The following is a 13,252-nucleotide window of genomic DNA, read 5'->3' as shown; positions in this document are numbered from 1 at the left end:
TGTTTTGTCTTTCCAAGATTTACATTTCAAGTTGCCGAACTTATTGTTTGTAATTATAGATAACTTTTGTGCTCCATCATTTGTGAAAGTTAGGTGAATTTTAACTCAACTTGAATAGGTAGTTACTCTAAGTTTTTGATTTAAGCTCACTCGGTTGAATCATAGATTTAAGGACTATATGTGTAGCCAAAGAGAGGTATCTACATGTCCGAAGATTGATATAATGCTAAAAAAAATCAAACATAACATTTCAATCCCTTTTTCCTTTGAAATAGAGACACCCAAACACTGGAAATGTGTAGAAGCAAGCTAGAATGAAGGCATTGACACAAAGCACGGAACATAACTACCTGTCTCTCACCAACAGAAAAACAAAACCCATTTCATCTTACACCGGGACCCTGCAATCAAAGAGAAACCTCACGCAAGTCCACCAACAATATTTTTAGTACAACTTGAACTAAAATAAAATCAATGCATTAAATTACAGATACGTATAATAATCACATTCAGAAGCATTGGCATCAATGTTCACAAACAACACATAAACATAGATTCACATAACAAAATTCAAATCTTCAACCCTGGTCCAAATTACATCGGGGCCAGGGGTCACACAAGGGAATTAACAAGGTGTTTAGGGGATACGACAGTTGTCTACTCACTACATCAGACAAAAGACCACACTGACTATATGTTCTAGGAAACAAAAGATGACCGACATCAGACTAGTACAAGTGAAATTAAGGAGAATGGGCCTTGTGTTTGAAGACTTTAACAAATTTTTCCAAATTTCTTTGAAATCGAAACCTGTTGCAGCGTTTTTAATCATAAATGCCATACCACTTTAGCTCGCTGTCAGTTTCATAGTCACTATCACTGAGACCCTCATTCTTATATTGATACAACATGTGACCATCATATTTATATTGATACAGCACTCCAAGAACATATTCACCCTTGGTACCTTTTCTTAGCACATCTTTGACCGTCTCAATTCCTTTTTTAGTAATGAAATTCCCATGAATAAAAAGCCGACTGAAATCAGGCTTGTCTGCAACAGCCTCAGCAGCAGCCTTAGCCCCATCTGCAACAGCCTCAGCAGCAGCCTTAGCCCCAATTCTAGAGATAGCAATAGTACTCAAATCAAGCACTCTAAGCTGCTCATGACCTTTCGAAATTGCTTTGCATATCATGACTGTTCCATCGTCCTGGAGTTTGTTTTGTGCTGCAACAAACTTTGTCAAAAAGCTTTTTTCAGCAAGGCATGCAGCCAAAGCTGGAGCGGCTTTTGGAGTGATACCGTTTCCAGCAATCGTAAGAACTCTTAGAGATGGAGCAGCATCCTTGAGGCTGTCCGCAATGGCAATTGTGCCTTCATCCTCAAGATCCATATAGTTTAAATGAACTTTTGTGAGACCTAGGTGTCCACGGATGACTTGGCTCAGAGAAACACCACCGGCTGTCCCAAACATGTTATCTGATAAATTGAGTGTTTTCAACCTGCCGCCTTGGCTCAAAGCTCCTACTAAAGCTTTAACACCTTGGATACCTATACAACTCCCTGAGAATTCAAAATCCTCCAGAGCAATGCATTTCTTTACAAGCACTGAAAGGGCCTCTGCCGCATCATCTTCTGAGTAGTTGTGACAAAAACGCAAACCCTTAATCCTTTCAATAGATGGAAGAAGCTCACAAATGAATCTAGCAGCTTCTTCGGAAATGTGGGTATCTATGAATTTCAGATTTTCGAGCGTCTTCTGAGATTTCAAGAGCGGTCCAAAAGCTTTAACTCCCTTCTCTCTCATATCATACAGATCAAAAGTCAAGGATCTCAACATGCACCTTTCTAAAGCAGATGACAATATTGCAATGACCTCAAGTGCTTCAGACTCGGAGCTTCCGTCCAGAAAATCTAAAAGTTCCACCTCTGTTAAAGTTTTCTGAATACCCATCAAGACTCTGTTTGCGACATGGGCTGCCTCTGTTCCAAAACTTACGTTATTAAGGCATAACTTGGTACAAGATTTCCCGGGTTCTTCCAATGGCCTGAAGAAGTCAATAGCTGAATGTTCGTCAAGAAATCTTCGTTCCCCAAATGACATCTCAAAAATAGTTTCTTTCACTTCAACTAATTCAGATAATGATTCCATGTTCTGCAACAAAACAACCCCAAATAGGATTTTAAAAATAAACAGATTTGGATACAAACATATTACAATTAAATTTATAAAATATTAGAAGTTGCAGGCTAACGACGATGAAATACAGCTGCAGGGTTTATCTTGCAGTCCACATACCTGGGGTTTACAAAATTGAAACAGTATGAATTGGAAATGTTCCAAGAAGCAATCTGCGGCAGTTTGGCTTGCTCGAAAAGTTACACTATTTCCATTAGAAGAATGGAATGTGTAAACAACAAAAGAGGGTTCCGAAATTTAAAATAAAGAATCACAAAATTCCCAAAAATAGCTACTGTCAGAACAGCTGTTACAAACTACAGAGCGGGGAATTCTAAACCTTCATAATGATGCCAAAATTTCCCTATCTTGGTCATGAACGCTTTATCCAATTTTTTTTCGCTATATTCGCTCCCTAAATTCGAATTAGAAAGATCGACCTGTCCAACCGACTCAACAAGTGATATGAAACCGAAGCGCCCTCAGAATATATAGAGCCTTACGCCCCTTTCCAGAATATTTTTAAAAATTTATTGTAGCCGTTCCAAAGTCGGCCGATATCCTCCATAATTACAGCTGAATGCAGTAAAATTTAGAAACAGAATTAAGAACATCAATTATATCTCATTTAATAAAAATATTCAATTATATTGCATTAAAAAGTTTGTTTTGAAAATCTAATTATTATTTTAAACTAAAATGTTTGTTTTGAAAATACCATTATTATTTTTAGTTAAAATAATTATTTTTTAAATAGAAAGAAAATTATGATAGCAAATAGTATTAAAGTTTTTTCACAAAATAATAGAAACATAAAATACTTTTTGGGTTGTGATATGATGAATATTTTAAATCTTTTTTTAGAAATATGTATATGCTAGTCTATATATGTAGACACATATTCATTTAAGATATCTATGTATACATTATCTATGAACTATATATAAGATTTTATGTGTACATGTGCACTATAAATATCTATATATACATTTGTGCACATATGTCTATATGTCTAGATATATGGTTGGGAGTTAATTTTCATTGACAAGTCAAAGAGAACCACCATTATATTAAATGATGAAAGTTGCATTCCTAGTTAGTGGAAAATTCATAGAAGGTCGTGGAACAAAGCCAAATTTAGGGAAAGTGATCACCTGAGATATGTCCTTAGAGGAGATGACCCTTCTAGTTTGAAATCATGTATATACTCCTCACTCTAGAGACCTGGTTAGGTTGTATCTTATATGCTTGAACATAGTTTGCAAAAAATCTAGACTGAGAAAGATTAGTGAGTGACAACATGAAAAGATTAAAAGCATGTGTAATATCTTGTTTGTTAAAACCAATAAGATAATTAGGTTGTCTAAGTAAGAATGCTAAAATCTTACTTATTGGCATCACCCACTTGGTTACATATGAAGTCTCCCAAATTAGAGAACAAACATAAGAAGTTGCTATTATTTTGGTAAAAATAACTATGAATGAAGAAGATGTTAAGCAATCTCTAGCATCCCCTTCTGGGGATTGACAATATAATGATGATCAAGATAATATAGTGAATGTGGATAATGAGATACCCTTGGAGAATAAGCATGGTGAAAGAGCCTTAGTGGCTAAATTATGTATTTCAGATGATTACTTCTTCAACATAACTAGATTAAAGTTGTATGGTTCATGGTAAAAGGACCATTAGAAGACCTTCTAGAGAAAAGACATTGAATGGCTAAGTGGCATTGATTTGAGTCATCTTTGTGCCACTGAAGTAAGGAAAACTGTTAAGGAAAGTGGGCTGTTACTAATCCCTAAATGGAATCTACAAGTTTTCTTTTTAGATCATATTAGACAATAGTAGGACACACTTTTTCCTTGCAATTTGAAAAGGACAATGGATTCATAGATCTAGATAGACCCAACTTTGAAAGCATTAGGAATATGCGTAAAAGATCTGAGTGCTAATAGACCCCAAAGTACTTGTGGGAGTAGAAGAAAAGATGATCAAGGGGTGGTAGTTAGAAAAATAATGGACATGTACTACTTTAGAGCTTGACACTCACACCATGCATATTATGAAGATGGCCATGGTTGCTACCCAACTATTTGAAAAGAGACTAAATATATATTGCTTGAGGAAAGGGGGAAAAAATTATCCTACATACACAAAGGTTTTGACCTTGAATGCATAATTAAGGAACGCCTTAGAGAATAAGACCTTTTCTCCTAGAAATAATATAGTAGAACAACTGGATTCATCTTCTCTAAATGAATAAATTGCAACATTAAAGATGGAGCTTTAGGAGGCCAATGCTTAGTTAAAAAGAACATATGAGTTGTCTTAGGTCACATTGGAAACCAAGGACATAGTGAAAATAATGAATAAAGTCACATTGTCTCATTCGTTAAAGGAAATTCTTGAAAAGTTGCAAGTTCTATATAATGTTTTTCTCATTGTGTATGAGGCTATCAACCTGGGTGAAAATTTCCTAAAAGACTTCAAAGAGTCAAATGAGACATGAAAATTATTAAGTGAGGATATTCATCAACTAAAAGCTACCGTAAACTTCACATTAAGTGTACCCCATCAAATCAAGAGTCTATGCAAAACATTTGATTTGCTTGTAACTAACATTCACTACTTGGAGGGGAGGGCAAAGGCTATAAAATGCAAGTATTTTCTTAAGGAAAAGAATTAAAATGTTAAGATCTAGAAGCTCAATTTATAGAACCAGAGAGATGGGAAAAATAATATTATTGATTGATTAATTTAATAATGATAAAAAATACATAAATAAAATGTCCATTAAGACCACAATGTAGATATGCTTGAATATATAAGCAATGCATGATAACTATGAGATATGCTTGAGATAATCTATCAACTAGACAAGGTCCAATCCCATCTCCAACGAAGGTGGATTATCCTCCATTGTACAAAAAAGTATGTACAACATATGCAACAATAAGAGGATGATAATGTAATAGGGGAACTAAGTGGATCTTATACAAGAAGAGGTATGCGATGATAACTAGCTCCTCCTCAAGTGGAATTCTCCAACACCATGTGCTAAAATAAAATATGAAATCTTATACGTCTACATGAAAATTAATCCAAATGCATTTTTCTATATAAACTTAAGTAAAATATATTTAGTAAATATTTAATTATACTACTACCCCTTAGGTGTAACTCAGGGGAATCCTCTTAAGCTCACAAGGCTAAATGAGTCCTAACTACCAGGCCATGTTAGGTACTCATGAACAATATGTAAGTGAAAAAAAAAAAAAATCTCATAAGGAAGAGAAAGAGGGAAACCTCGTGAGGAAAAAACCCTCCTCAGAAAAGAGAGAAAAAATAAACAAGATGCATGCATGGACGGAGGCAATCAAGACTCCCCTATTATGACATGCATCATGCATAGACAACCAAGAATCTCCCCATAAAAAGGAAACAAGGAGATATGATATCCACCCCATAATTGATAATGTCCTTCAAGTATGGCAAGTGCTTGAAGGTCCAAAAGGTAGAACCATGTGTACAAACAAAATTTCTTCCTTTGGGAAGGAGATGAACAAGTATAGATGTAAAAAAATTCCAAATATTGATAGGAGAAAGGAAGAGAAATCCAAATGAAGTATGATGTCTATGAAGTATGCTCATGTATGACCATGCCATTGGTTGATGAGGTTTTCGTGAACTAATCAGGATCAAGACTTATAGAAGGCACATCAAACAAGGAACCACTTATAACTTCTTGGGAACAAACCCAGAAGACAAAGATGTCTCCTCAAAATATAAAGAAGGAAGAGAAGAACAGTATCTCCCCCCTTCCCCAATGTAGAATGTAAAACCATGATAGATGCTTCTTGTTTAATGTAGAAATTGCACTAGGAAAAATTAATGGTTTTCCTCCCTTTAGGTAGAAATAATGCCATAAGTGTATAAAATAATCCAACCCAATCTCTAGGAAGAGCCCTCAAAATATATGATGTCTCATGAAAATAAATAGGAATCTCTAACTCATGAGTATGATCAACTTGAACCATGCATTGTGACATCTCAAGTGAAGTTTGAGATTCATGAATGTCAATCTCTAAAGACTCAAATGTCTTTTCTAAAGTGAAAGAAGCCTCCTCCAAATGTAATAATATAAAGGATCCACAATCACATCAAACTCAAAAGTAGGATCAATGGAGAATGATGAGCATTAGAGTGTTCCCTCATAATGACTAAAGAAGGATAATCCTCATCAAAGAAAGGACTAATGTAATTAATTATGTCTCCCAAATCTTTAATGCAAGAATCCAAAAAATAATCATGTTATTTATGTAAAGAATGTTGGAATTCTAACAAGGAAAGTAAGATGCTAAGATTGGAGGGTGGGGGGTGAATCTAGATCTATGAAACTTGTACTACTTCAAACATAAACCATATTTGACATTATCACCATAAACCCTTATCTCATATTGACCTTATATCAAATCAAACATTTATTGCAATATAATATCATATCTAGTATCTACTTGCACGAATAAAACATGTCAACAATAGATGAACATGTTACGCAACGATTTGGTAAGTAGAAACCCTCCAAGGTGAAGGTAAAATTGTGGTTGGGATGACACCCACAAACTCTTCACTACTACAAAAATAAAGTGTGCCTATTAGGGAAACAAAGTTTGAACAGCTCTGATGATCTACTCTGAGAGGGGTGTGCCATGTTAAGAGCTTACAAGAATTAATCAGTTTACCTTGATTAAAAGATTTTAGCTACACAATTAAGTGGACATTTTGTTAAGAGATTAACATATTTCCTTTAGGAAAACTTTGCTAAGAGATTTACTTTGAAACACCTATTAAAATGAATCAATACCTTAATCTTACAGTCTACACTTGAATGATGATAATAGATCACCTCTTTCCAATCTGACATCATATCTTTATAATGGATGTGTGCACCGAGATGGGGTACAATTTAGTGGCCACCACAAAAAAAATGTTAATAAATTGATTGAGTTATGAATAACCTGATTGAGCTATTTAAAATTTCAAAAAATGGTCAGGCTTGGTTACCATGCCTAGCCAAAATACATTAACAAAAAACCCAATTGGGTTTTGAAGAAATAAAAATAGGCTTTACTGTGGAAGCCATAACTTTCACATTCAGAGTTCGATTGACTCTATTCAAAATGCATTCAAAAGATATTGAGGAGATCTACAACATTATGTAGATTAATCAATCTTATGTCACTAATTATTTATTTTCCATCAATTTGAATTAAGTGTAGTTTGAAATAGGTAGTCATTATTTTCCAAATGCATAATCAATAGGTAAACACAAATGCTAGCATATTTTTAATTTTTTCTCTATATAAAACAATCACACACACTCACTCACTAACTAAATAACCCCTAATTTTATCTCTCTCTCTCTCTCTCTCTCTCTCTCTCTCTCTCTCTCTCTAAAACCTTTCTAATCCCTTACCTATCTCTCTCTAACCCCTAATCCCAAACCCCCCACTCTATCTCCTTGACCTCTGATCCTTGAAGTGGGAACTTCACATAGACAGAGAAAGGGGTTAGCTATTAGGGGTCATAGAGAGATGGGAAAGGGGTTATGAAGAGGTTAGATAGATAGAGAAGGAGGTTTAAGAGAGAGTGAGAGAGAAATGAAGTGATGGAGATAGAGATTACGGGGTAGGAGGAGGAGGAGGAGAGAGAGAGAGAGAGAGAGAGAGAGAGAGAGAGAGAGAGAGAGAGAGAGAGAGAGAGAGAGGTTATGAGTTAGTTAAAGAATGCAATTTGTTAAAAGGTAGTAAGATAGATATATCAAGATTTATTTAGTTAGCGAGTGAGTGTGTGTATTTTGAGAGAGAATTAAAAATATGTTAGCATTCATGTTTACCTATTGATTCTATATTTGTAAAACTATGACTACCTATTTTAGATTATTCTTAATTTAAATTGATAGACAATTAAAAAATTATGTCATAGGATTGATTTATCTAGATCATGTTGTAGATCTCTTCAATATATTTCCAATCAATTTTTAATAGAGACAATTGGACTTCATATGTGTGAAAGCTATGACCTTTTGAGTAAAGCCTACATTTAGTTCTTCAAAACTCGATCAGGTTTTGAATGCAATTTTTCATTTTCATAACCCAATTGGGTTATTTGAATACTAGAAACCCAATCGGGTTATGGCTTGGTGATAGCATAGGGAAACAACCCAAAGGCTTGAGAGACTATTTCCCCTCCAATGTTTTTCCTTTAGACAAATTTTCATCTTCTAAGATGAATTCTCATCTTTATCTTCATCACATTTGCTAATGGTTAAGTGGGTATCTCTAAAATTGCCACTAGAATCTTACGCATATTCTTAGCTTTCTAAAAATATAATTTTTTCAATTTTTGGACAACATTAACATGGTAAACTTTAATTACTTTTACCAATTCCTTAACATTCCTCACAGACATATGTCTACCAAAATTTTAATAACTTATGATATACTTAAAATTATTAAAAATAAACTATATATTATTGTTTGATACTTGATTCTATACACATTTAAAAAAAAAAAAAATTCAATTTTTATTGTTTAGGTGTAAGATATGCTCAGCACACAAACAGGTATCAACAATAGGAGTTGATGCTAACACTTTAAATTCTCTGCTTGCTTTCATTTCCAGCACAATGGCTTTGACTTCATTAAATTCCTCTCTATTCATGCATGATTCCTTTGGGATGAATCTATCACTTTTTCTCTTTTCTTCTTGGTTTCCTTGCTAGGTAGTTCTAACTGAACTAATCTCATTTTCTCCTCATAGGTTCCCCATCTAGGGAACTCTATGTCCTCAAATTAGAGTATGATTTGCACATACCCTTCTATGAGCTCTATGCTCATCTTATATCCCATGGGTTCTATGAAATTAACCCTTGGTACCATAGCTTCCATATAGGTGTTTTCAGTCTCCACCATGAAGCATATTTCTTCCTTGTACTTTTCCACCATTGAGGGAGGTATTCTATACCTCTGTTTCATTTTTGACTTGAAACTTTTCATCATTATGTCAATGTCATCATCTCTGACATTCTCTAACTTAGATCTATAGCAGTGGGTCACCATCTTCATTGCGCACTTGTTTCTATCCCAATTTTTTATTCTAAGAAACTTCCTTGTAGCATAGAAAAATAAATGAGTTGGTAAGGACTCAAATTTGAAAATTGCACTCTTTGATTTCTTCACTTTGACAATATTATCCAATAATTGCATTTTGATAATCTCACTCAAATTAACTTTTCTCCCTTGAACTGCCATGCATAACCCACATAACAGAGTTAACCCTTAATCCATGGTTGATTGTGTACCCTAATATCTTGCTTAATAGCTTCACTCATTTGTCTTGAATTGCATCTACCTTCATATTTCTTCCATCAAACCTAGTTTTCAAGTTTGTCTCAACCATTTTCCTTACATTCTTCTCATTTATGGGATTGCACCCCTTATTGCTCAAGCTTATGACCTTATAAATTAGGTCATTGTTGATAACTATCTGTGCATCACCTAGCCATAACAAATCATTGTGTACCCTACTTAGAATAATTCATGTTCAATTACAATTATCAAATTTAATATAAAACATATATTTTACTAAATTTAGCTCGCTTATGTGTGCATACTCAGATTCAAGGATAGATAATTGTTACATATGGTTCCCAAATCTTTGTGAATATCTTCATCTCCTATAATCTCAATCTTACACTGGATATAATAGCTTCAACATGAAGCACATTCTATGGAACTTTCAGAAATGCATGCAATGGGTCATACAAAAGTGAAACAAACAGATGTTTCTTGAATACATATTGTGGTCTGTCACTCACATAATAAGCAATCTAACTAGCCATTGTAATTCTATTGTATTCAGTAAGAAATTTAGCTTTATCTCTGTAAAATACCTTAAAATCATATTTTACGACTTTTGCAACTTTGTGCTTCATAAAATTCTTTTTGCACTTCAATTTACTGTCAAATTGTTCTTCAATTCACTAAAGACACTTCACCTGAACAAATGGTACACACAATCTTGTTTGTGATCCTTAAGTCATTTCAAATCATACTATGCATTAAATTTATATCTACCACAAATTTAAAAATTGTCTCCATTTACTAGTAAGCTTGTTTTCTAAATTCCTACTTACTAAGATCATATCCTAACTTGCATACTTGACCATAGATTTCTCTCTATGTCCTTTACCTTTTGTTAATTGTGCAACTACCAACTCTCTCTCTAACATCAATACTAACCAACTGATGCACTACCTCTTTTGAAGTTTCTTAATTTAGGTAGAATGAGTCATAAACAATCTCTGACTTCAATTTCTTATCAAGTGCATCAAAATACTATTCCTCCAAAATCTGTATAAGAGCTTTTTGGATCCTTAGTTATCACAAATTCTTCTTTAAATTCATCAACATTTTCCTTAATTGCTTCCTTATAATTATTATCACTACTATTAGCATTCCTTCTATCATTATTGTTGTTGTTCCTTCTGTAATTAGGATTCCTATTAAAGTTCCTTTTTTCCATTCTACAATATCTTGCTATATATCCAAAATTATTACATAACTAACACACAAGTGCATTTCTTCTATGATTTGTTCTATTTTGACTTTCATATGCTTTGCGATTCCTTGCAATGTGCCCATGATTTTTAGACTTGTAACACACAAATTGGTTCTTTTCTCCATTAGATTTCTCTCCATCATTAGACCTATTTTATGATCTCCCTCTTTCATTACCTGTAGGCTTAATATTCCTGAACAGTCTACTATTTGCATTATTACCATCAAACTTAGGTTTTTTACATTCTACTGCTTTATGTCTATAACCATGATAACTATAACAATGAGAATTAGTAATCAGTTTAAAATACTTACCTATGCAATCTCTTTTCACATGTGAAACTTCATTCCATATGAAGCATCTACCTCTAAACTCACATCTTACTTGTTTGGGTGGTTCATCTTGCCACCATTTTTCTAAAGACTCAACTTAAGTTCAACAATTTTCAGTTCATGCTTAAAAATATTATTTTCTTTCTAGAGATTTCCTACTTCATTATTATCACTAGTCTATACAATTAATTCCTTTCTAGATTTTGGATTATCAATCTTGTCTTTTAGTTTACCGATGAAGACTTTTGTATCTTCATATCTATCTTTTAGGTTATCTCTTTCTTCAGTAAGAAGGTCAATCTACTTAAAGAGCTTCTTCAAAGCTTTTTTTCAATTGTTCCATGTCTAAAGAGATCTTACTCAAGTTGTTAAACTTCTTCTGAGTAACTGGGATTTGATACCAACTATTAGAAATAGATAATACTAAGAGAGGTGGTGAGTCAGTATTCTACAATCTTTTTTCCACAACTCAATATTATTAATTACTTTATAACTTGCACATGAAAGTAAACCAAAAATGTCGAACAATAAATATAACCATACATATAGAGAACTCATAACACTATTTTTTTTAACTAGGGAAATCCTAGCCAAGGGAAAAACCCAGTGGAGATGATACCCACTAAATGATTCACTAAACAATAAGATATTGTTAAGGATATTGACCCTGTTAGGAGTCTATGAAGTACATATTGATTTCAAGTTCTAGAAGATAAGATCAAATCTATTACATTCCCCATGTGATCAACATGTAGCCAATAAGAAAAATATAAAGAATTGAGTAAGAAAGATGGATGAATCTTGATCATAGATTCATACCTAACCCTAAGTCTTCAAAATCTTTATAAGTAGGTCAAAACCCCATAATTCATAAGTGTTAGAAAGAGTTGTATGGAATGCATGAGAGAATGCTAATGAAGTTAAAAGGGGTGTAAAGACTTAGCGGAGGAAAAACATTGCAAAACTTAGTTGATTAGAATAAAGAATCAGCACTTCACACAGAGATTTATTAGGTCAGGAAGGATCAAAATAGATTGTGTATAACAAGGATCTAGAATCAACAATTGAAGATTGTAAGTCATTAGATCAATACATTCTACTATACTTTCTAGAAATTTTATTAGGATAATGAAAATCCTATGAAGATAGGTTGGCTTAACAACTATTTTCTTGAACCTTTAAGAAGGTGTTAAATCCTTTAACATGGTGACATTCCAAGTGAATGTTAGTAAATCCTTTAGACAGGTCACTTTTAATACGGTGTAAAGCCTTTAACAGTGCAGGCCTCTCACAGAGTAGACCATTGATGGTGGTCAAACTTTGTAACCTTGACCAATTACATAGTGTCGTAATGATAAGTTGTGGGTGTCATCCCTACCCCAATTTTACCTTCTCATTTTGGAAGGTTTCTAAGTGAACAAAATCTTGTATTATGTGTTTTCATGCATGTCTTTATTTTCCTATTTGCTAGATGTGTTACATGCATGTGATTAATTTCAGCTAAAAGTTTTAAAGGTTGAATTGTGCTACTTTTGATTCACCCCTCCTCTTAGAAGTAATCTTCCTATTTGTAAATTCCAACAATTGGTATCAAAGCTGAGTTCTCACAAGGAGAAGTCTTATAGCTTGGAGAGAAATGATGTAACACCCCAACCTTGCTTCCAAACCCCAAGCTTTCTCAGGGCTTCCTTAGGTCATTCACCTGACCCACTAGGGCTTCTACACACCCTATGCTTCCTAGGATCTTGCTCAAGAGATCCAATTCCTTCAGTTGGAGGCACACCAACAAAGTAACATCATTGCTCACTAGCCTTCCCCAGTCCACCATCAACCCTCAAGTCCACCTAGACCTCCAAGGGTGCTAACTAGTCATCTATGGTTTCTTTGGACTCCTTCTAAAATCCAAGATCCCAAACAATTCTGATTTAATAGGCACATTCAACCCACAAGGCTTCAAACACTAAAATGTTCCAAAAAGGCTACTAGGAATTAGCCCTCCTAAATAGCCGGAAACAAGATTTCTTGGAAAAATTCTTAACAACCCTACAAACAAATTATATTTATGGATACCCTTTTCAAAGTACCTCAAGATTCTGTAATTTTCCAACCCTCAA

The 13,252-nt window shown here is 33.9% G+C and overlaps 1 protein-coding gene across 1 annotated transcript; it reads right to left on the bottom strand.

Annotated features, from left to right (window-relative positions):
- Positions 1-530: 530 nt before the first annotated feature.
- Positions 531-2,796, bottom strand: LOC149545289 (RAN GTPase-activating protein 2-like). The gene is made up of 3 exons (XM_089790620.1): positions 2,301-2,796; positions 1,110-2,156; positions 531-1,076 (listed from the first exon to the last, which is right to left on the bottom strand). Exons 2-3 carry the CDS (start codon positions 2,151-2,153, stop codon positions 825-827), a joined length of 1,296 nt encoding a protein of 431 aa, XP_089646746.1. The 5' UTR covers positions 2,154-2,156; positions 2,301-2,796; the 3' UTR covers positions 531-824.
- Positions 2,797-13,252: the final 10,456 nt, after the last annotated feature.

Source organism: Cupressus sempervirens, chromosome 7 (assembly GCF_028749045.1).
Source record: "Cupressus sempervirens isolate cs-2001-9-10 chromosome 7, ASM2874904v1, whole genome shotgun sequence".
Lineage (NCBI taxonomy): Eukaryota > Viridiplantae > Streptophyta > Pinopsida > Cupressales > Cupressaceae > Cupressus > Cupressus sempervirens.
The sequence above is the reverse complement of the archived record's forward strand: the minus strand, read 5'-3'. Positions and strand labels throughout refer to the sequence as shown.

Coding starts and splice junctions, on each gene's coding strand:
- LOC149545289 (XM_089790620.1), bottom strand. CDS start 2,153: ATGGAATCATTATCTGAATTAGTTGAAGTGAAAGAAACTATTTTTGAG. Junction 1,077..1,109: donor TCTCTAGAATTGGGGCTAAG/GCTGCTGCTGAG, acceptor GATGGGGCTAAG/GCTGCTGCTGAGGCTGTTGC.